We start from the raw sequence: 24,287 nt of genomic DNA, 5'->3' as shown, positions 1-24,287 counted from the left end.
GACGGAGTGACAAGACAGACTTCAAAACAGTGGTTCGGGGTGCGTGCAACCTCATTGCTTAGCCACTCTCTCTTATTACTTCATTTTCAGGCACGAAGTTGGCATGTAAGTTAACTGGTTGACCATTTATGAAATATAATGAGTAAAAAGAATTATGCTTCTGGCTGCCACGAAGGCCCTGCAATTATTATTTTCTTTAATTGATACTTTGACTTTGTGTTATAATTCTCAATTGTCCAAATCTTTGTCGCTATTTCCCTCTGCATGTTGTCCGTGGTTGGTTGTGTGCTTGTGTGTGTTTATGTGAGAAGTCCATCTAGGCGATATGCCTCTGGTCCTACTGCATAACAGGCTAGATATAAAACAAGATCCAATATTTAGCAGTTTAATTAAGTCATTAAGGTATCTAAGTGTGCACTGCAATCTACATGTAAGCTCAGTGAACACACAAATGTTATGAAACTATGAACGGACCCTGTAAACACTTTAGATAATGCTTAATAGGAGAAGTTATTTCTTGCTGAAAAGCATGCAGTAAGAGCTACAAAGTGGAGATTGTTTTGTGCGCTTACATTTAATTCGTTGGTGCAGTGATTCAGCAACAAATGCTGACAAAAGTTTCTAGGCAATGGCACAGTTTTATTCTGTACCATTGTGTCAATCTTGGCATGTGCCAAATTGGCACAAGCCCATCTGCGCCCGTTTTATCCTGTTCTTAATGTGGTGCCAATGTTGACTGCTTGTTCCATGTTGTTTCACCTCATACATTTCACAGTGTATGTTTTAGCATGCGACAAAGATTTCTTCTTGCTTTTTTTTTTGTAGGAGCATGAAGAAGATGGTTACTGTTATTACTACAGTGTAAGTTGCTGCTTGAGCCCTTCAGCACTGTTGTCTTTAATGTACTGTCTAGTACTTCAGGGCACACATATCTCTTTTTTTGCAGGATGATGACAAAGATGGCTATTGTTATTATTATAGTGTAAGTTATTGCTTGTCTGTTAAGCACTGACGTTTTAAACGTGCTGCGAAAGCTCCATGGCATGTTTACCGTTTATTTGTAGGAGGAGGACGAAGATGATTATTGTTGTTATTACAGTGTAAGTTCCCATATGTGTTGTTGATTAAGCAGCCAGCACACACGCAATTTAGGCTCAAGAGCTTTTGCATTCTTTCTTGAAATTTTATTAGGACGACGAAGACGAAGATTTCTATTACTGCAGCGTAAGTTAGCTTGTCAATGTTTTCTTCACCCTGGCAAGCACTGTGTGAATTGGAAGCGTTGGCTCTTTAGCAGTACTGGTGTACACGCCAATTCCTGTACCGAGATAGTCGTGCACTTCCCAATGGCTGTCTGCTTAACAGATTTCCATGCTTTGACTTTGCAGCAGAAGCGTGCCCATTACGTAGACCATGATCGCATGGTGGATGACACCGTGTGGTTTTCATCAGAGTCTGGTGGTGGGCCATCACGGGGGCCACCCATGCATCACTCACACCATGGCAGCTCCATGCCTCCTAGAGAATTTGGCTCTCCTGGCCCTTACGACGACAGCTACATGCAGTGAGTATACAAAGGGCCCGATCAACATGAAGGTTTTCATGTGGAACACTGCATGTGTGAACATCAGCATGAATTGATCACTGTCCAGAATCTGCCTGTGTGTAACAAATAAACTACTATTTGTAAAAAGAGGTCACTGGCCTCGATTGAGGACATGCATACAATAATGTTCAGTACACAGCATGTGTTCCTGATGTTGATCACTGACCTGGTTTACTAATGATGATTTTGCCTGACTGAACAGTGTTCTGTCAAGCCCTTGAATACATCAATCTTTGTGTGTGTGTATGTGTGTGTGTGAACAAACTGCATGAACAATAAGCTTTACATGAACAAAACATATTGTGAAGAAGCATACAAAAGCTTACATATTCGTTACAAATTTTGATACCATCTCTAGTGCAAAGCAAGGGCTTTATGGAGCAGCTTTGTCAAAAATTGCTTTTTAAAGCTTTCTTCTGTTAAAAGTTATGTCAGTTTTCTGTAGTTTGTGTGGCGTGGTCATTCCTCCAATTCCAACCTCTGCTTATTTTAGTCGGTCTTATTCTAGTCAGTCTTATTCGGTAAATGTTGTCACGACAAAGTAAGTAAAGTTTGTTTGAAGGTTCACAGGAAGAAGTTGGAAAAGGCAATATATATATATATATATATATATATATATATATATATATATATATATATATATATATATATATATTGCTATTGAGACTGAAACCTGTCTAAATAGTTGCTCTTTGAAGTTTATGCTGAACTAAATTTTAAGAAAATGTTGATTGTCCATAGCTTAGGCTACTAAGAAACTGGAGGCTGCAATGGGGTTGTCTATAGCTAGGCTTCTAAAAAACTGGACATTGCCTGTGAAGCCTTGATGGCATCTTTGTCTATTGTTTTTCTTTCTTTGTAGCATGGCTCTGCTCCACGACCGATTGGAATATGAGCGTTTATGCGCTTCCCGAGGGGTGCTTGAGGAAATGCTAAATGATGGCCTACTAATGCGCATACACCCATGTGATATGTAAGCCAAAGTGACTCTTGTAACAAGTGGGAGTATATGCTGCATGCAGGAAGACATCTGGCTTGCCGCTGTGCATGGGTGATGGAGGGGTACGCACTAACAAGAACTGCACATTGTCACTTCGCAGTTTTTGTGGGTTCGGTGTCAGGAATAGGCAAATGAATGAAAGATATTAACCGCAGAGGCTTCTGCTGCTCATGCCTGCTTTTGGTGAAAACATACCATTGCGCTGGTTGGTTTGTCATAGTTTGTAAACAGTGCCAAAGACTACGAGGGACAGAAGAGACTGAAAGATTGCCGCAAGGCACACTGACAATCGAAAGTTTCTTTCTTAACTATGCAGAATATATGCAGGCTCACAAGCAAAAAAAATATATGTTCCATTACATTGCACCCTTTTGCTGACATGCGTCTCCAGTTTATTGCTTGTAAGGGCAGCATGTATTCTATGATATCAATTAATAAAGGGAAAACCAGACATCCACCCATTTCTTAGCAATTGCTACAAATGAAACCCATACGGGTGCCTCGAAAGAAAAGCCTCAGAGTTGAGGAAAAATTCATCCTGGTCCGGGACACGAACCCGGGACCACCACCTTTCCGGGGCAGCCGCTCTACCATCTGAGCTAATCAGGCGGCTAGCAGATGGCAGGGCGAAGTTGAATATGTCGACAACACGAAGCAAACACAAGTGTTTGACGTAGTAGTTCTGTGGAAACCCGCAAGGTGGTGAGGAGTAATTAATAAAGGGAAAATCAGACGTGCACTCGTTTCGGAGCAATTGCTACAAAGGAAACCCACACGGGTTCCTCGAAAGAAAAGCCTCAGAGTTGACTCCACCTTGCGGGTTTCCGCAGAACTACTATGTCTATGATATCAAAAAGCAAACTTTCAGTTGTTAATAGTGTTTTGGGTGGCTGTCTTTCAGTCTATTCTGTTCTTTGGCACCGTTTGCAGGAGCAATACTTTTGGTGGCTGCACACAATCTTCACCTTCTTGTTTTTTCGCTATGTTAAATTCCCATGTGTTCACATTTGACTGCAAGGAACGCAATGGCTGTGGACAGCTAGCACTAACACTAGAAACTGCAACAGTGACTGCTCTGTTAGCTGTTCTTACAGATGCCTGACATTTCTTGCTTGCTCAATTAAAGGTGTGATTAAAACAGTCAGGTGTCATTGTTCTGGGTTACAAGTTACCTGAAGTAACCATTTGGTGTTATTTGTGCCATAACTTTGGAAACAAAAAACATTCATGATTTGGAAAAATGGCACAGAAGTTGAAGGCAGATTTTTATGGCACCAAAAAAACTTGGCAGGAAAAGCTGAAAAAACAGTTTGCTAGCCCTTCGTCCTCTTGTGTAAGGACTGTGTCAAGACTTTTGCACAAAGGCGCACATATGTTTATTCAAAATTTTGCCGTGTTTAGTGGGGTACTGTGCAAAATTAGTGCCAATAAACCTTGCAATACAAATAATCCCTCAGCCTCCTCAGAGGTGAAGTCAATGAACTGAATTTCATCATCATCATCATCATCATCATCAATCTATTTTATGTCCTCTGCACGATTAAGGCCTCTCCCTGCGATCTCCAATTACCCCTGTCCTGGACCTGCGCCAACTGATTCCAACTGCGCCCGCAAATTTCCTAATGTCATCGCCCCACCTAGTCTTCTGCCGCCCTCGACTGTGCTTCTCTTCTCTTGGCACCCATTCTGTAACCCTATTAGTCCACCGGTTATCTAGCCTATGCATTACATGACCTGCCCAGCTCCATTTTTTTCTCTTAATGTCAGTTAGAATGTCGGCTATACCCATTTGCTCTGTGATCCAAACCGCTCTCTTTCTGTCTCTTAACATGATGCATAGCATTCTTCATTCCATCGCTCTTTGTGCGGTCCTTAACTTGTCCTCAAGCTTTTTTGTTGGTCTCCGAATTTCTGCCCTATATGTCAGCACCGGTAAAATGCACTGATTATACACCTTCCTTTTCAATGATAATGGTAAGCTTCCAGTCAGGGGCTGACAATGTCTGCTGTATGTGCCCCGAACCATTTTTATTCTTCTGTGAATTTCCTTCTCATGATCAGGGTTACCTGTGAGTAATTGACCTAGGTAAACGTACTCCTTCGCAGACTCTAGAGGTCGACTGGCGATCCTGAACTCTTGTTCCCTTGCCTAAAGTTGTTGACAAACAGCAGTAAAGGGGATAAGAGATCGGTGCAGGCATGAAACAATCTGGATCAGAACTATGGGAAGACAGTCTAACCTATGGGTACCTGAGAATGGCATTTGCATAGCCAGCCTCGTAGTGTGCTGAAGCACAAAGCTCTGCTTCCAAGCCTGAAACACACTTACCTCACACCTACGTCACCCACATTAGTTATTCTAGACGATGAGTAAAACGAGAACAAGGTAAAAGCGGGTAAAAGCTCCCACCTTTGCCTTAATGTCGTTTTGCTCATCGTCTTGAATTTTCATATCCTGCGCTCCCAATGTTTTCCCTGAATTAGTCTGTAAATTCAAAGATACATTCTTTCTCATTCCAACTAGCATGTGATTGAGTATCAGCTTATCACTACAGGGTTTTGTGTTGTTGGTATTCTAGCCTTTTTTTTTTCGTTTAGTGTCAGTGCTAACAGGCACCTTATGGCTGGCCCATTTCTTCTTCAGTTCTCCACGAGGAGGATGTGATTCACCTGAAGGCAGCGGGGGCCCCGAGGGTCACCAGGAAGGCATGGGGGGACCACCACCGCCCCACAGTGGTGGCTTTCCAAGCGGTCGAGGTGGCCGCGGTCGTGGAAAGCCTTTCATGATGGACAGCCGAAGGCCTGGCCCCCCGAAGAAGAAGAAGAAGAAAAACAAGTTGACATTGTCAGGTGGCAGGGGCGGTGGCGCCAGTGGAAAACGGGATGGGCCACCCAAGCGCTCCATATGCAAGTTCTACTTGGACTCCAAGTGTGTCAAGGTGAGTTCGATTTACCAAGTGCTTGCTCATGCTGTAAGGTGTATTATGTTCACAGGTCCCTGTGAAGCACTGTGAAAAATGAACAAGTGCTCCTAGCTTTGCCACTATCTGTGCTTAAGCATTGAATGCACACATGTTGTCACACTAACCACCAAGTGGCCTAATGTATGCAAGGCCTGCTTGTACATTTTGTGATCTCATGCTGCTGCAGCAGCAGGGCTTACCTGCACAAGGTAAACAGCCTACAAGTTCTTCAACTGATAGATGGATTCTGCTTCTTGATCAATATGGCCATCAAGCCACCTGAAATGAAATGAAATGTTTGCAAAAGGGCTGCTTGATGCAGCCTGAATACCGCCCAGTGCCCATTGATCACATGACAGCAGTTGGTGAAGAGTTTTACAATTGTAACTTAAAATGCAATGCATTTAGGCTCATTTCTGACCACCACAACATAGCAAGGCTTATATAAAACCGACAAAACAATCATAATAAAATAACAATTCATACATATTTTTTCAGTTATCAAAAAGAGTGCGAACACCAACACATTTTTTTTTTTTCAGTGCTATTACAAATCTATTTAATAGTGGCAAAGTAAGAAAACTGTATGACAGAAAATAAACAGTTATTACTTGTAAAAACAAATTATATGCATACATTTTTTTTTTAAATTCTAGCCTTAAACATGCACATGGAGGTGAAGAATAGAAAGCCGATGTTTCTCTGAAACTTGGTGCGGCAAAAGGTTAACGACCGGGAAGCACAGTGGCATATGTTATAAACAGGTGCACAAGGAACTAACTTACATGCAGGTAACATGAGAGCATTATTACTTTGAACTGCAGCCTTGTGCATGCATAGTACAGTATATTGAATACGTATGGCACAGTTACTTTTAGGACTTTAAGCTTTGTGAAGTATTGTTCAGCATGTGTACAATGATACTGGTAATGTACCTTTGTGTACCTGCAAATGCTGATACTTTTTGCTTCTGATAGTGCATGCACACAGTGCAAAAGTAGCTGAATGCACTTTTTATATGCAAGGCATTGATTACATTGTCTGCGAAATTTTTACCGGTACATTACCACTTACCTCCCTTCTTGTTCCTACCACCATCAAGTGCAATTGCCTAGAGTGTTCTAGTTTCAGTCCATGCCACTGCATTCTGGCCTTTAGATGGAAGCAATGTCTGACGGCTGTGTGCAGTGTGATTGAACGGATGCTCTGGTGTTGACAAACATTCCCGTGCAAATATATCTTCTTGTTTGAAAAGCACTGTGCCTTGGCAGTGTAATCACACAGTTTGGCTGCCTGTCTTGGTAAGCGATTTGCAATTTCATATTCTGTGTTATGGAGCAAAAAGGTTAACCGTGTGTGCTTAAATGTGACTGCCTTCTTCACGTCCAAGTGATAATTGGTGGCTTTAGTGACCTTAAATAGCACATATACTGGACCTCATTTGTACAGGGTGTTGGCCGAGCTGTCATGCAGCAAGCTTAAGAGGGGTACAAAAAAAAAAAACGAAGCCTTTTATGCAAATGAAATCAACTGCATATCGTTAACAACATCTAGAAGCTTCCACTAGTTCTTGTGTTATTCTTCATTAGTTTGTAATGATTAATTAGGCAGTTATTTTATTTGTGGTAGACACGTAAAGAGTAGGTTTTAGAGCGTATTCGGAAACATGAATATTACCTGTTCCTGGTGCACTATCTCTTCTGTGGACCTTTCATTTTTTCCATGTTTAAGAGAAAGCCCATAAAATCTTAACAAATTTTGACCCAGCTTTTCACTTGAGTGCCACATCTTTGCTGCTCCCAGATGCGCGATGAACATACTAGTTAGGACCGTGTCGTGGATCATTTTTGTCGTAAATAAAGCGCATCACCTTCTTCAAGGTGGTTGCTACATTTATACCCACATTTTGGTTGGCTTCACATGGCGTATCAATAGCCTTCGATAAGATTCTTGAAGACATGGATTTGGCAGGCTGCTTATTGCTGTAACAAATGCTCATGTGCTCACACATGAGGCTTGACAACAGGAATTTTGCGGCAATGCCAAGACAAACGTTCTGTCAAAGCAGCGCAACTGCCGGGTTATGCATGGGGCTTATTTTGATCCTTTGCAACATGTTTGAGAGCTGCACTGCTACAGTGCTCAAGCTTCTCGTAGATTCCAGCATGTAAGTGAGTGCTATTGAGGAGTGAATAACAGGCTTTTTGTTAGGCAGACATAGAAAAGTAACCGTGCGCATTAATGGGACACAGTAAGAAGACACACTGCTGTCGTGAGGCATGATGAGACTATAGGCACCCACCACAACCACAAGCTGGTGAAGTGCTGTTTCTACAGAAAGAAGTAACGTCTTCACGTTGGTTGTGCACTTGTGCAGGGGGCAGACTGCCCATTTTCACATGATGTGCTGCAGCCACGCAAGGCCGACCTGTGCAAGTTCTACCTGGGTGGTTATTGTGCCCGCGGGGAGCACTGTTCCTTCATGCACCAGGACTTCCCCTGCAAGTTCTTCCACACGGGTGCCAAGTGCTACGCGGACACTGCTTGCCGTTTCTCCCACCAGCCCCTGACGGATGAGACAAGACGGCTGCTGCACAGGGTCAGTGTTCTTCGGACGCCACACTGCTGTACTGGGAAACCACTCTGCAGTCTTTCCCAGCATTGTGTCATCTCTATGTGCAAAAGCAAAAATCCAATTGTTTGCCAAATGGAGTTGGCTGAATACGATGCCACTTTGGCCTGATGGCAAGCAATGTGAAGTCATGAATGGCAGCTTACCACTGCTTTTGAGAAATATACAATTGGTGCATTCTGCCAGTACTCATCCACCTGTGAGGCTAAAACTTGGAGGACAACAACAGAACCTGAGATGAAGCTAAAAAGTGTACAAGTTTGCAATAAAAAGGAAAGTAGTAGGCGTGATGTTGAGAGACAAAAAGAGGGCATATGAATTAGAGAGCAAATGGGTGTTGCTGATATTCTTGTTGAAATTAAGAAACAACACGTTGGGTAAGCATCTAAGGTGTACAGCAAATAATGAGTGGTCTACTCTACAGAGTAATAAAATGGATACCAGAGGAAGGAAAATAGTTGGAGATGGCAGTAGATTTAATGTTTAGGAAATTTGTAGGTGTGGGATTGAGTCTGCTGGCACAAAACAGGAGTAATTGGAGTTCATTGAGAGTGACCTCTGTTCTACAGTGGATGTAAAATAGGCTGTTGATAGTAATGATACTATGGTGCAGTAAAAGCTTTTTGATACAATCCCGTTACGTACCATTTCCCGGCACCAACGTTGGTGGTTGAGAACACAAAAAATGACACAGTAGACTTGCGTTTATTTAACTCGTTCATACCTTTAGGAAAACATGATCCTTCGGCATCAACGTTCAGTATTGGCAAACTGCTATTGTATGATATGTTTTCTGGCCGCTAGATTCCAGGTAAACGAAAAAATGCGAGAGGCGCATGCAATTGAGAACAGTGGCCACCCGTCGCAACAGCTTCACCACAATACTCGCCGGCCGGCTCACGTGAAAATGCCGATGCGCACTCAGTTTCTTATTCTGGTACAGTAAAACCTCATTAATTCAGATCTCACGGCACTGAAAAATATGTGCAAATTAGCTGAATGTCGAATTAGTGAGGGTATCCAGAGAGAGAAAAGGATGCATAGAAAGGCAGGTTGGTTAACCAGAGGCAGTTCCGGTTGGCTACCCTGCACGGGGGGAAGGGTGAAGGGGAATAAAAAGAGAAAGAGAGTGGAAGGGGGAGAAGATAGAGAGAACTAGAGACGAGCACGAACAAATCACATACACTACAGTGTGGTAGAGGGCGGTGTTCTTACAGTCTATCGTGAAGAGAGAGAGAAAAAGCTGGCTGTGGCTTAGCTAAGGTTAAGCCGAGGATGCGAAGCATACTTGCCTTTATTTTAACGCGACAGCGTTAAGGAGCTCGTGTCGCAGAAAAGCCGGTGTCGTCGGCGTCGGATCAGGCGTGCGGCGCTTGCTCAGGCGCACATTTCGTTGTCGCGCCGAACGCTGCGTTGCTCGACGCTCACCGCGTCCGATGCGGGGCGCGTAGTCGCTGCGCCGTAGCAAAGCCACCGAGAAACAGTCTCTGTAGCACGCCGCAACCTTCGCTTCTCATTCCAACGAGCAGCTCTGTCTCCAGGAGGCATCTCATCTCGTGTGTGTCTAGCAGAGGCAAGCGCAGCTGCTTATATACCGCCGCGACGACGCGAGCGACGGTGCGAGTTGGAGCCCCGTTTCTCCTCTGTCGTGACGTCACGGTGTCACGTGGTATTCAAGGCGACACCGCCGCGCCTGAGGAGCTGGGTTGAGCTCTCGTAATATGCTTCGCATAAAAACTTTATTTGCCACTGTAGGGTAGGAAGTTAGGGCAGGTAGGCCTAGTGTGGCTCCCAGGTGGGGGCGACGTCTTGGGCCCACGAGACGAGTGCGAGTTGCGTTTTCTTGTCTGCTCTTGTCAGCAGCTGGTTCCAACCCTCCTCGGAGGGAGCTAGGAGTAATGATTGTGGGGGAGGGTTACCCTCGCATCCCCAGAGATGTGTGCCCGAGTGGCGAACACTCTATTGTCTTGCACTTAGTACAGACGGGGTCATAATCGCCTCCAGTGATTAGATAAAGCCTAGAATGACTGAGAATTGAATCCGTCTGCAGTCTACGAAGCATGGTGGCTTGCGCTCGTTCGAGGTCGGGGTGGGGAGGTGGGTACATGCGTCTCGTCTCCTTGAAGAAGTTTGTAATGTCAGCATAGGATTTGGGGGCCTCTGCGAGCGCATCTGGGTTCGAAGGGCCGGCCTCCTGGTTAGTTAGGCCTCGGGCTAAACAATCGACCCCTTTGTTCCCAGAGTTCCCCGCGTGAGCAGGTACCCACACTAAGCTTACAGTTCTGTCGAGAGCGCAACCGCGGAGGATGTGTGCGGCGGGGAGACAGAGTGAGTTTTGTGAAGGCCTTACTCGTGTTATTGAAGTTCCTGCGGCCTGCCGGGCTCCACGATAGACTTGGTGACTCTAAACAAGTCTATCGTGGAGCCCGGCAGACCGCAGGAACTTTAATAACACGAGTAAGGCCTTCAGCGTGGATTTTCTTTCGGAGCATTGGCCTAAAGCTTTTAGTTCTGAAAGTGGACGATTGTCCAACTGGTCCAGTACTCTGCACAGCACTTGTCTCTGGGCACTATATCGCGGGCAGACACAGATAATATGTGCGAGCGTCTCATCGATGTTGCATGTAGCGCACATGGGGCTGTTGGCCATTCCAGTAAGGAAAGCATATGAGTTCATAAATGCAACGCCTAGCCACAGACGGTACAGCATCGTCTGTTCACGCTTTTATTTAGTGAATGGATGAGCAAATCCTGTTTTCATCTTGCACAAAAGCAGTGCAGAAGCTTCAATTTTCATCATCTTGTGACACATTGGCTCACACAGAAATAATCGAGGCCTCGCAAATTTCTTTGCGGCACGCTTTGCACAGCAGTGCGCACATTCCCCCCCCCCTCCTCCTCCTCCTTTATTTTTTTCGCTAGTGAGTTGATCGTCAACAGATCATTGTGGATTGCAACATAGCCGGTGCTCTTAATCCTCGGCAGCTTTGCATCGAGTCAAAACGAAAAAACTGTTGGCCACAACCAGCGCGGAGGAAACCACGCCCGCTATCAACGTGATTGTGAAAGGCGGCTTTGCGCTGCTGACACGGCCAATGCATGCATCAAGTCAGAGGGAAACTTCCGTTCGCTGCAACAACTGCAGTCGCACCTGCGGTCACTATCGACGCAATCATAGATGGCAACTACGCAATTATGAAAGCACGCTGCCAGCACTGTGTTAAGCACGGCGGTAAGCGCAAGAGTAGCTTTAAAAAAGGCACATATAAGCACGAAGCATTCCGGCGTTGCTGTCATTTACGTACAATTTCTGCTGATGACCGTGGCAATGCAGACTCTGCTGTTTCGTTTCGGTTGGACACTAGCACCATTTTTGCTCTCTTGCATCGCAAATTTGCAGCGCTCCTCGCTCACCAAGCATCAAAAGTTGTCCGAATTAAACTATGTGTGGCCATATACGTCCCAATTAACGAGTGTTTGATTGCATTGAATAATGCATACGCCTGCCAGGACCAGAGGACGAGTCCGAATTATCCGATTTTCTGATTTAATGAGGGTGAAATCAACAGGGTTTTACTGTACCAGCAAATCACCTTCCGGGTCATCAGATGCTGCATTCACAACTAGTGCTGGGAACCCTATTGCGATAGGTATCTTCACCTATCTGTTTCACAGTGCGTGGTGCTGTTGGAAGTGTACTGCACGCTTTTATTAGGTGATAGCCCAAACACACCGCCATTCCCTGCTGCAGATTGTGATCGTGTGACACGTTTTCTGGCCATTAGATCCCATGTAGGGAAGGAAAGGCGCAGGCCAGCATGGCTGTGAGAACAATAGCTGCCCGCTACATCAGCTTCCACGCAATACTTGCCTGCCCGTGTCACATGAAAGCACCAGCATGCACTTGGTTTCTTCTGGTACCAGTAAATCTCGTCCTGGGTAGTCACGCACTACATTCAGAGCTATCGCTGCTAACGCTATTTCAATGAGCATCTTCATCTTTCTGTTTTACAGCGCGTGGGGCGCAGCGCTGCTGGAACCATGCAGGCAATAACATGAGCTGCTGTTCCCTGCGGAAGGCGGCGCAATGTGAGCGTCATGTTTCACTCCGGTGGCATTCGGCGTTGCACACCAGCTCAATTTCGTTAGGGCTTTCCGTCGCCACTTTAAAACACTATGCAGTAGAAAAACAACGAAACGCGTCTCGCACCGTTCAAGCCCCACCAGCTCCAAGCACATTGGCATCTCTGGCGTTTCGTGCCTCGTGCTGCAACAATTCACGCACCGCTTTGCATTACGTAGATGTCGACTACAGTAAGTGAGCGTCGTGCAAACTTGCCATGGCCCTCTAGATTTGAGAATCTGACAGGTGACAAATAACGGCGAACCTGACAATGAAACGGCATAGACTGCACCTGCCCTTTACCATTGGTGCTGGCTAGGAGCGGAACGGTGATGGAGTCACGTGATATCACCGTGACTCCAGGCCAACCTGCACAATCCTTTTGTCTCGCGCAGATTGGCCTCACGATAACCAACCTGCCATAAAGTTGGGATAGCCCTTCTGTACTCTGGATAAAAACTGGAAAGCAAAACGTCCTATGTAATAAATAAAAAAGTGCTGCTCAAAAAACAGGTCCACAATTAAACTGAGAACCTCAGTGGTATTTAGTACAACAGAGCATCACGAACTTAATGGTTTCAGAGGGGAAAAAGCTCTTCATTATATGCAAGGGAAATTCTGTTGACGAAAAAAATATTTTCCAGACCTTCGTATATTAGAACTGAGCTCTAATCAGGGCTTGCATACTAATTTGATGTTTCCTTTAATCTGAATAGGCCATACTGCATATCTTGATTTCTATGTACGTAAGCTAGTGATAGCTTGCTGCATTCTTGTTATGCAATGCTAGGAGACTCCCAAACATGTGAAGGACTGTGTTCTCTCCAAAAATTTGCAAACATTAAAATCTGTGAATTTTAATTTTTTTAATATTCAATATTCAGTTCGATATTCTGCTTTTTTGTCTTAATTTGATACAATATTTGATTCAAAGTCTACTGTTCAGTATTTGCACACCCCTACTATTTACCTGATGGTTCAACGATATCGGCAGCAACATACTCCTTCTGAAAATATTGGCTTTCTTTTTCTTTCTTTTTTTCACTAAAGCAGTGCAAAAAGGTAGTGTTTCTATTGTGCCTTGTTGAACACAGTATCACAAGATGTTGCCACTGCACCATTATTCCCATCTGTGCTTCCAGTGTGATAGTATTCATTAGGCTGAACCTTTCCATTATGTTGCAGTCACTGCAGCCGGATGCATCCTTGGATAACAATTTAGACACCACAGATGCCACAGAAATGCTGAATTATATTGTGATCTAATCATACGGTTTGGCTTGGACAAGCACAGACTGAACATTAATGTACGAGTGCTGCTGCACGCCTAGTAATTACAGGCTGTACACATAGGCCACATGGAAGTTTCAGTTTTCTGACACCCATAATCCATTAATTATTTACAAATCAGGGAGCACTGTGTAAAGTCTTGTCTACCCTAAACCTAGAGGCAGGTGTTAGCATGAAGTGCTCCTTGTTGTGCACTCATCATGGGAATCTTAATTGCTGCTTTCTTCTAAACTTTGTCTGCTGGCACGCCACAAGATTATTTATTAACCATTTGGTCACAACATAATTAGCAGCCTCATCAACCACCATTTTGGATGACACAAATGAAGAGACAGTAACATTAATTTTAGAACCCTTGACAGCAAAAAATTTTAACGGTGAATGGCTGCTTCAAGCTATTGATTGAGCAATCGTGGGAGGAAAAAGAAAAAAGATTTTTAACGGGCAATGTGATTAGGCTAGTTATGAATTCCTGGTGGCAGGTAGTGCGAAATTGATGAGATACAGGAGCAACAAAGCATGAAACACAAGTGCTTTAAGATTTTTGATAAACGGAAGGAACATTTTCATTGGTTGGTTTTAAAGCCACAGCCAAGATTAGATACTGCTGCCATATGCACTGTTGTACTAAAGGTGCACTCGATTTGTGCTGCTGCTTCCAGTATCTGGACAACCACGGTAGTCGTGGTGATGATGACATTCCCCCCGGGTGTGGCCCAAACGGGCCTGAGCCTCTGGATCGGCCCGATGGCCCTGATGATGACCAAGGACCAGGTGACGACTTTGGAGAGGGACCACAGCCAAGCAAACGGCCTTCGTTGCTGGGTTCACCCCCACGGCATGTGAAGGAGGCGGCTGAGACCTGGCGCATGCAGTTCCTAGGGGGAGGGGGGCCGCCTCTGAGGGGAGGACTGAGTTCCCCTTCTTTCGGCCCTCCACAAGGGCCACCCATAATGAGTCCCCCGAGAGGCCCAATGCAGGGATTCCCGCACAGGCAAGGCACTTTCGTTGTGTTAGGGTAATGAGCCCTAATCCTAACCAATCAAGTTCTTAGGTCAACTGAATATTGGGCAAGTTGATAAGGATTCATCGTAATGAAAGGCAGGTGTCCTAACACGGGCTCAAGTAGAAACGGAAAGGACATCAGAACAAATGACTGTGTTTGTGTTTTTTTTTTTCTACTGTGTCCGTGTTTGCACACCTGTCTTTCAGTGCAGTGATTTGCTTCCCCACCTGGCCCATCTGTCATGCATGTTATCGCACTTGCATTTGATGGCTTCATTAAGGCAGTGCTGTGCACAAGCTTGCATGGTTCAGCACGAGCTCAAGCTATGCCAGCATGTCATCCCACTGTTGCTTCATGGTTTGCTCGGGTTAAAGGGATGAGTGCAGTGACGCATGTGAGCCTAGTTTTGGTGACCGTTAAATACTTATGCACTCACTATAGCGATGATGTAATTATTTGACATTAGTCTGTTGATCAGTGAAGTCATATTTGGAAAGACATGCAGATCCTGGTCATAAGCATGGGCTGAACTTTGAGATACATTCTGTGTTGTGCAGGAGATTTCTGTGCAAGTGTTCTAGGCAGAAAGCTCGATTATATTGCAACAAAGAAGGCTTATCCAATTGACAACGCAGTGTTAGTGTACTGAATCTGTGAATTGAAGTGCAAACCACACACTGCCCTCCCTTCTCCTGTGTTCCTCAGATCTTTTGTCATCCCCAGCAGAAGAGTAAAAAAAAATTATTATTGTTGTCTCTATGCCAATACAGGCCTGCGTTCTATATGGACTCCTTGTCTCAAAGCCCAATACGTGGCTCCATGCCACCGCCAGGTGCCAGCCCACCTCAGATGGGCGGCCCATCGCCTGTGCACTGCATGGAGGACAGCTTTGGCGGGCCAACAGGCCCCGTGGGTCCTGGCGGTCCTATGCGGCCCTTGCCCCATGGCCAGATGGGTGGGTTTGCATCACCGAACATAGCCTCACCACCTCTGCAAGATCAGGGTGGCTGTGGTACGTGCGACTCCTTTATTTTTATCCTTTCACTTGGTCTCATTGCACATCATAGTCTTGCATACATTGCACAGCATACAATTCCTCATATGCTGTGCGAAGAGGCTATTTCTTGCTGCACATGCTCTGGGTCTGTGGTGTGTTATTGCCCTTGTTGAAACATTTTCTAAGTTTCATCTTGCCGTTCGGTGCAAGCAGTAAAGAAAACATTGGTACGAAGTTCATGTGCGCTAACTTCACTGAAATGTACCGCTGCTTTTGCTGTGAGAAAAGGTGTGTTTGCTTTCATTGATAGACAAGTTTTTCAGGCACATCACTGTTTGATGGCCTATTCTCAGAGATGGTAAGAATTAATTCAGACAGGTGAGTTTCAGTATCAGAGAAATGGAACTACGAGCTGCTAATTAGGTGCACATTTGTTGACACTCTAAGTGCACCTGTAATGCACATGGAGTTAGAACTGCTGCAACAAGAACTGCAGTTTTGTAATATTTGTTAGTACAGTAACTGATTTCCCATGTATGCAGTTGTCAAAATTTCTGAATAAATGAGCAGTGTGAAAAATTGAAATTAAAGTGGGGGAGGGTAATCGGCAGCTTCTTACGTTATGCCATCAGCATGCGAAACTGGGTTCATAGAATTTTGGTGGTTTTGCACTTCATTTTGTGCTAGTTGTGTGTTGCAGGTTTGTCCTGTGTGCAGCCTGAAGTGGGATGCTGCTTCAGTCAGCGACTGCAGAGTAATAGAGTTTGTGTCATTCCAGGTCCGAATTTCGTTCCTGATGGTGGTGGTATGTCACCTCTGGGGATTTTCTTTGATCCAAGTCAGGATCACCCAATGAGTCCACCACACCAACAGCAGCAGTCCATACCTGGCCTCAACTTGCTCAGCTCACCCTCCCCGCCGCACAGCCAGGCAAGTGAGGTCGCTCTTGTTGCCACATATTGTGAACATTGGATATTAAATTTAGGTGCCTGGCACCTTGCACACAGCACTGGTGGCAACTAAAGTATGTGCTATGCTTTTACTTGGGTCTTGGTGAAAGCGCTGCTTCACTATATTTCGAATATCTTAGCATTAAGTGAGATGGAATGAAATGGCAGAGGGTCGTTGTGGTAAATATTTTACATAGTAAGCAAGCCCACCAAGACTTGTCAAACCTTGCAGTGATGAGCATATGTGCTTAATATTAATTATGTATGCATGACCAGAGATCAAATAGGGATAGCCATTATTCCAGTTGACATTAAAAGAAAGAAAAATGGAGCTCGGCAGGCCATGTAATGCATAGGGCAGATAACCAGTGGACCATGAGAGCTACAGAATGGGTCCCAAGGGAAGGAAAGTGCAGTCAAGGACAGCAGAAAATTAGGTTGGGTGATGAAATTGGGCAATTTCCAGGGGCAAATCGAAATTTGCAAGTGCAAGACAGGAGTAATTGGAGATCGCTGGGAGAGGCCTTCATCCTGCAGTGGACTTAAAAATGAGCTGATAATGATGATGATGGTTATATATTGCAATATTCCTGCTGTCTTTTGTAAAAACACTGAAGTATCAGAGTATCCAATGGCTGTTACTAGAAAGAGAAGCACAGCAAAATGCCACACATCATCGCCTACACCAGTGGCAAGGAATTCCGGCCTCCAAACCTCTCTAGAAGTGCCGCAAAAAAGGAAGGCCCAAGAGATTTGCAAGCAGCAGGTTTTGGTTCATGATAACTTGACTCATGCAAAATACCACTGAAAAATTTACTTGAGAGAAAATTCGTGACATTGTGCAGTTTATGTGCCAAGTATTTTGCAACATTTATAGAGGGTGTCACAAGGCCCGCGCTCATTAAAAGCACGGTTGTGGGTCTTGTCAGCTGCAGCCATACACAGACACATTGCTGATCTAACAGTAGAATTATCATTTGCTTTTAGGCTCCAGAGCCAACCAAGATTCCGTCGGCTGACACAAGTTCAGATGAACCTCATCAGTCACCACAGCGTCCTGTGCATACTGATGAACAGGACACCAGTGATGACTCGCTCCACGCTGTTAGTGACAAGAAAATCCTTCCCCCAAACCTGCCACGGAGGCAACGAGAGCTCTTCATGAGGATTCAGCAGCAGCAGCGCGCAGCTGAGATCACAGCAGCTGCCGAGTCACCCATTTCTGGCAGCGCATGTCATGCAGTGGCCACTGACAAGACAGAAAACCCTGTAGCAGCTAAGCCTGAGCCAAAGAGCATTGTCTGTCTGGGCAACAGTGAGAGCAGTGATGATGACGAGGATTATGACGACGACCAACCACTCAGAGCTGTCTTGAAGAAACTCCAGCAGGGAGTAAGTAGAACCTGTCATATTTTCATTAAAGGAGCTCTGCAACACTTTTTGAACATACAGTAAAACCTTGTTAATTCGTATTTCACGGGATTGAAATAAATGTCTAAATTAACCGAATGTTGCCTTATCGAGGGTATCAAGAAAAAAGTAAACAAATGCTTACTACATTACACACTTTTATTTACATAATGAAACATCAAATCTTGTTTCTATTTTGCACAAGAGCAGTGTGGAAGCTGCAATTCTTGTCGCCCCATGACTTTCTTCACAGCGGGGCTACAGCGTGCGTCTTCATCTGAGATGCACTTTTCACTATTGCACACACATCCTGATGTAACGGCGCTATTCATCCTTGACAGCGTCCACCGTGTTTGTGATGTTGCAAGTGCAGCCATTGCACTGAGCTAAAACAAAACTACTATTTGTCGCAGCTGCTGCAAATGAAACCGCAGTCACTACCAATACGATCATGGACGGCAACCGTGCAGTTATGAAGGCATGTGGCCTATGCATGCACGTGCACCAGAGTCAAACAAAAGTAACTACTGTTTGCTGCAACCACTGTAGACAAAACGGTGGTTCCTATTGATGCATTCACAGATGGCAACCATGCAGTTCTGAAGGCACGTGGCTAACCTGCGCATTGAGTCAAAACAAAACTACTGTTTGTGTTAACCGCTGTGGACGAAACTGTGGTCGCCATGGACACAATGACGGCTTCATTCACATACAATTTTCACTGATGACTGTGGCAATGTGGACTCCCCCTTCATTTCGGTTGGACGCTAGCACTGCTTTTGCTCTTTTGCATAGCCCATTTGCGGCGCTCTGCACTCGTCGAGCTCCGAGAGTGGTGTGAATTAACCAGAGTGCAACCAAACAGCCCGAACTGAAGAGAGTTTGATTCCATTCAATCATGCATATGCCTATCGGAACCAGAGGACGTGTCCACATTATCCGATTTACTGAATTAACAAGGTTTTACTTTTAAGAAAATATTGCCGATCTCTTAACAAGGCTTCTGTGAGCATGTGAGCCAAATATTATTGCACTGCATGCAGCAGATCATTTACAGTGTCGTGTCAAAAGCAGTGAAAAATCGCTTGCTCTCGCTTCCACAATGTCCTCATGTAGCATCACTGCAAGTAGCTGGACCCACAACAGTTACTGATTTTGTGATTGCGAGAACATTCTCAGTAATACAATTATTGCTTATTTGATTTGAGTAAATGAGAAATGTACATGTCTGCAATGTCAAAAAAAAAAAAAGGATAACAGAGAAACCATTTCATCTTTGCACTGCTGGTCTAAACACCACAGTTGCACATTGCTGCATCTGCTGCATGCGGCATAGCCTAGTGCAGATACCATAGCTGCCATGCGGTGCTGCCTTGAGCCGTATCGCATTCAACCTTTGGGCGGGGCCAGTGGGACATTGCTCCCTTGCCATCTATCTCCCTTGTGTAGCTTCCAGTGCGCTAATAGAAATTAAAGGAGAGAGAAAGCCCCTGATTGGTCTGATAACTACTCTAAATTCGATTGTGCTTGAAGGATCCGAAAAAGTTTTGCAGCAGGAGATTTTTGAGGTGACATAATTTAATAGTGATGTTATTCTATTATTAGAAAAGTGTTTCAGGGCTCCTTTATGGCTGCCACCTCTTATTTAGTGAGACGAAGTGTCTAAATGCACAGTACTGACACAAAGTTTGTTTCTCAACTTTTGTAGGTTGGCGGGTAGCTGTGTGCCCAATAATCAGAGAGTCATAAATGCTTCTGTGTGTAAACAATTCAATATAACATTGTTAATCATGTGCAGCCCTGGCTCTGCTTAAAAATGAGTGCCAAGACGGGTAGCTAGTCAAGTGCCACACAGTAGCAATCACAGCTGACAATTGACTTCACAGCTCATCAATTGTGTAGGCTCACAAACGAGCGGTGTGAGAGGGTGTGCCAGTTTAGTTGCCAGTTCCAGAATTCACCTATTAGCCACACATGTTGCACCACATTGTTGCCAATTTAATCATGGTTGTCCTCATAGCTGTCAAGTGAGGCAGGCAATTTTCTCTAAGGCAGAACCGCTGCTGTTACGGACATAGCAAACCTTCTTACAGGTTGGAAAAGTGACAGTGTTGTTGCAAGCAGCAATAACGGAAGATATGGCAAAGTGTAGGTTGTAGAAGAACAAGATAGTGCATAATGGCTACGTTGCTTCTATGTTTCCTTATTTGGTCTGTGACTGCATCGTGGCTAGTGCACAGCAGCATCTGCTGCTGCTCCACTCCATGTCATGCAACTATTCGAGTGTTTAGTGCTTTACATGCTTTGTCATATAAGCTCTCTTCATGCAATACAGGTACCGTGTTATTTTAGTCTAGGCATCTTTTCATTTTTCTTCAGACCTGCATCAGTTGTGTAAATTGCACAAATATTTTAGTAAAAGACAAATTGTACCTCTGTGCATTCTTTCATTGTTACCCCAGCTAGGCATCTTAATGCGATAGGGTTAAAGGCCCCATGTCAGAAAATCTAGTGTCGGCATCGTAGCCGGCGTTGGCGTCCTGTGAGCGAAAATTGCCATATATATTTGGGTATATGTATATGCCACGCCTTGCTATATGACATGCGGTACATGCAGGCCACATTGTCACACCGTTCTATCACTAAAGTTGCTCATACCTTGTCTAACATTCTTGACAAAGTTATTCCTTGGAATTTTGAGAATGACAGCCCACAAACAAATGTCCTGAAACAAAACGCCAACAGCGCATGCCTTTTATGTTAAATATTCGCAGACTGAAATATTAGAAGTGCAAAACAATAACAGAAATCTCAAAATTGTGTAATCTTCTCGTGCGGCTGTGCACTGTCTCTGGGATCGGCCCACGCAAGACGTCACGTTACTACCAGAAAGCTCGCCTTCATGCACAGAATTCGCTGCCGGTGTTTCCCAGTAAACATCACGGTTACATAAGCTCCAGTTGCCAGGAAGCGGGAGAAGCAGTCGGGTATCTTTCAGTGCCATCGCATCCCACTCTTAAAGGTGAAGCTAAGTGTCCTCCAAATTTTGAGATTGGGGTAACCCATGTATTAACGATCTCTCAAGGTCGTTGTTAAAATTCTGGTCTCTGAAAATTTGATTAAGTGTTCCTATCTACACTGTCAGAGCATCTCTTCTGTCCTGTTTTCGTGACATTACTAGAGCCACCTGTAACGTGTGGCTACATATATTGCAGAGTTAAATGAATGTCATTCATTGGGTATAATGTTATATTTGCCATATGAAAAAGACACGTGAAAAAGTTCAGTGGTGCATAATTCAGTTCAATCCACACTATGATGAAGTAAAATTGAACGGAGGTTGGTGGCATTTCAGCCTGTCTGCATGTGCAAGTGTGAGGTCCTTTGAAAAACTTTGAACTCGTGCATTGAGCAACTGCACTGTTATGGCAAGTGGTCAGTGCCAATAAAGTAGTCACACTGCTGCATTTTCTATTTTCAGCCACTGGAAAGCACAATGCCAGCAAGTGTTGGCAGTTGCCCCACCAGTGCACCGTCAGCAGTGCCACAGCCTGCTGTCACGTTGCCTTCCATGGCAGCCATAGACATTGCCAAGATGCTTAGCAGCATCCGACAAGTTCCCAGTCAGCCACAGACTAACTTCTGGAAACAGCTTTTCTCTGGAGTGCCTGCTGCCACTGCAGCTGCTACGCCGGTGGCAGATACGACACCTGCCTCACTTTCTTCAGTGCCAGGGGCAAGCAGAGACCCAAGGCGGGCCAGGGCCGACAATCAGCTTGCCAAACCATCAACAGAAGTGTCGCACTTGTCGAGAGACCCAAGACTCAGAGACAAGCCATCAGCTGTCCTCAAAGCTACAGAAGTGGCCTTTGTGGAATCTAAGGATGGAGATGTGCCTTACCGACTCACATCAATCCTCAGGGCACTTCCAAAGTATGATGATGTTGCACGCAGTGGTACCATCCCAGAGTCTAAGCTCAAGAATGATCCACGTCTTGCCAAGTATGCAAGCCAAAAGGTGCCCGAGGTTGTGCCTCCCGCAGAAGTCGTGCAGTCAGTCACGCTTCCCCTGCCTGCTGCAACTGTGTTGCCAAAGCTACCCACTGTCAGCAAGCGTGATCCAAGAATGGCGCGTCATTTTGAACAGCAGCAGCCACCACAGCAACCACAGATAGTGGAAAACAAGCCACTTATTTCAGAACCACCAAAGGTCACACCTCTGCCTGCTGAAGTCGTTAGAAAAGCTGATCCCAGGAAAGCTGCTGCACTAGCTGCCAACGGTAGTGCGGTGCCACTACGATTGGACCCACGCCTTGCGAGACGGCTCGATCAACTGCAAAAGGTGGCTACCCCGAGTACGGTTGAGACACCTGCCTCAAAGCCCAAAGACGAAAGCACAGTGAATGTTGACGGAGAGCAACAGCAGGAAACCAAGCTGCCCGTCAAGCGAGATCCCAGGCATAGGACCAGGGGTGCTGGAAGACCCAAGGCAAGTGCTGATGGGGCAGGTCGCAAGAACCGGATGGACTATGCGTCACCTTTGAGTACGTACGAAAGCGAGGAGGACAGGCCTAGTGGCTACAGCAGCTACCAGCGGCGACCACAGCCACGGCCGCCCGTTCTCCCCGCTGACGGGCCAGCATCCGTCATGCCGCCGCCCCCACCAGTCATGCCACCAGCCCCAGCTATGCACGACCTGATGCCAAATGTGCCACCTTCAGGCGTCATCTCAGATGACCTCTTGTTTGAGGCCGACCAGGCCATGAAGTCACTCAAGGATGTGTTCAAGACGAAGGATCCAACAGCTTCACCGTTTTGCTGATGAAAGCGGCTGCTTTTGTAAATAGAATGACCAGGAAATTGTTTCAAGCACAAGTTGCTTACTGTTTCGGATGTGGCTCCTGCTGGGACCCCCTGTGCAATGTGGGCCAGCGAGTATTGGACCCCCTGTGCAATGTGTGCCAGCAAGTATTGCCCATACTGTACATAGCCTCAACACGGAACACAAATAGGCTGTTGTCATGGTGCCAAATGGCACATAAGAAAGTGCATGCGACACTGCAGACCTGTGGGCAATGCTGCCAAGCACAACCAAAGCAATAGCTTGCCATCCGGGAACGCTGATCAATGGAAGCATGGAGGAACAGGTTTCATGAGGTGTGCTGTGTACATAGAACTACTGCTGTGTCTTCAGTCTTGGAAAGGCCGACTGCTTACAGTCTGCACTGCTCATGATGAAGTGCAGAACTGCCAGTGCCTTTGTGGCTTCCTCACATATTTTATTTGCCTGTGTGTAATTATCCATCTCCCACTCTCTTGCCCGGTTCAACGGTCTGTGCAGAAAGGTCAACACGAACATGTTCAGTGAGGCATAAAGGTTTTTCATGTGGGCATGAGTGAAAACGTGCGTTTTGCCTCACAATCAGTCCAAAGTTAAAAAGATGTACTGGGAGAACAACAGATATGGTCCAGCACAAGGGATACGCATTTCGCTGTTCTTAATGGACTGGTGGGACAAAATAAAGAACTTTACCATACTCTCTGTGAGACCGGGACAACATGAATTGCTTGTGTTCGTTTGTGTTCTTGATGTTGTTTTGCAGATCTGTTCATTTTTGGCATCGGCCCAACTTTCTAAATGATGTGTGCTCTTAAAAGGGGGGGGGGGGTCGACGCCATTACATGCACTATTTAGTAGTACAACCTCACAGAAGTGGTGAAAACCTTATCATAAGACATCAGCAGCATGCATGAACAAAAATGTTCTGCATTTACAATCGAAGATGTGATGATGCAGCAGTGTCAATTCATTTCTCGTTTGTTTACAGGTCCCTGCACATTCTTTGTTCTTGCTGCATTTCTCAAGTAGCTGTTTGTATCATGATGTAAAGCCAAACTTCATTGTAATTAAACGATATAACAAATTTATGAGCCTAATGAAATAAACCCAATTCTCATAGAATCCCATGAATCTTAAGCCATTTTAACGAAGCATATAGCAAACCTTCTCGTTAACAAAAAAAATACTGATTTTGCACAAATTATGCCAAAACATAGTCACAGGTGACGCTGCTAGTAATGCCTAATGAACAGTGCAAATCTTCCGCAAGCTGTTGGCCACCTCACAACGCACCAAATTAGCTGCATTATCCAGTCGGTGGACATTCTACTTGCACATTCTACTGCTTCCGCTCTTGTCACCTCACCACCGATAACACGGCAGCCGCATTTCAATGGCGTGAAATACGAGAACACCCGTGTACTTAGACTTGGGTGCATGTTAAAGAACGCCAGGTGGCCCAAATTTCTG

At 45.2% G+C, this 24,287-nt stretch overlaps 1 protein-coding gene across 9 annotated transcripts in view; it reads left to right on the top strand.

Moving 5' to 3' along the window:
• The window catches only part of LOC135906083 (zinc finger CCCH domain-containing protein 4-like), a 32,884-nt gene extending 8,981 nt beyond the window's left edge, over positions 1-23,903 (top strand). For 2 of the 9 annotated variants that reach the window (XM_065437241.1, XM_065437243.1), the window contains exons 4-17: positions 91-105; positions 826-861; positions 947-982; positions 1,065-1,100; positions 1,192-1,224; positions 1,389-1,564; positions 2,469-2,579; positions 5,251-5,545; positions 7,947-8,168; positions 14,277-14,608; positions 15,391-15,632; positions 16,396-16,547; positions 17,555-17,959; positions 21,459-23,903. In XM_065437241.1, the coding sequence (XP_065293313.1) occupies positions 91-105; positions 826-861; positions 947-982; positions 1,065-1,100; positions 1,192-1,224; positions 1,389-1,564; positions 2,469-2,579; positions 5,251-5,545; positions 7,947-8,168; positions 14,277-14,608; positions 15,391-15,632; positions 16,396-16,547; positions 17,555-17,959; positions 21,459-22,799 (3,432 nt within the window). In that variant the 3' untranslated portion in view covers positions 22,800-23,903. The remainder of the gene's footprint in view (positions 1-90; positions 106-825; positions 862-946; positions 983-1,064; positions 1,101-1,191; positions 1,225-1,388; positions 1,565-2,468; positions 2,580-5,250; positions 5,546-7,946; positions 8,169-14,276; positions 14,609-15,390; positions 15,633-16,395; positions 16,548-17,554; positions 17,960-21,458) is intronic. The other 7 variants (XM_065437242.1, XM_065437245.1, XM_065437244.1 and 4 more) reach the window with 7 other exon arrangements.
• Positions 23,904-24,287: the final 384 nt, after the last annotated feature.

Source organism: Dermacentor albipictus, chromosome 9, assembly GCF_038994185.2.
Source record: "Dermacentor albipictus isolate Rhodes 1998 colony chromosome 9, USDA_Dalb.pri_finalv2, whole genome shotgun sequence".
In the NCBI taxonomy this organism is placed as follows: domain Eukaryota; kingdom Metazoa; phylum Arthropoda; class Arachnida; order Ixodida; family Ixodidae; genus Dermacentor; species Dermacentor albipictus.
Note: the sequence above shows the minus strand (reverse complement) of the source record. Positions and strands in the feature narration are given on the sequence as shown.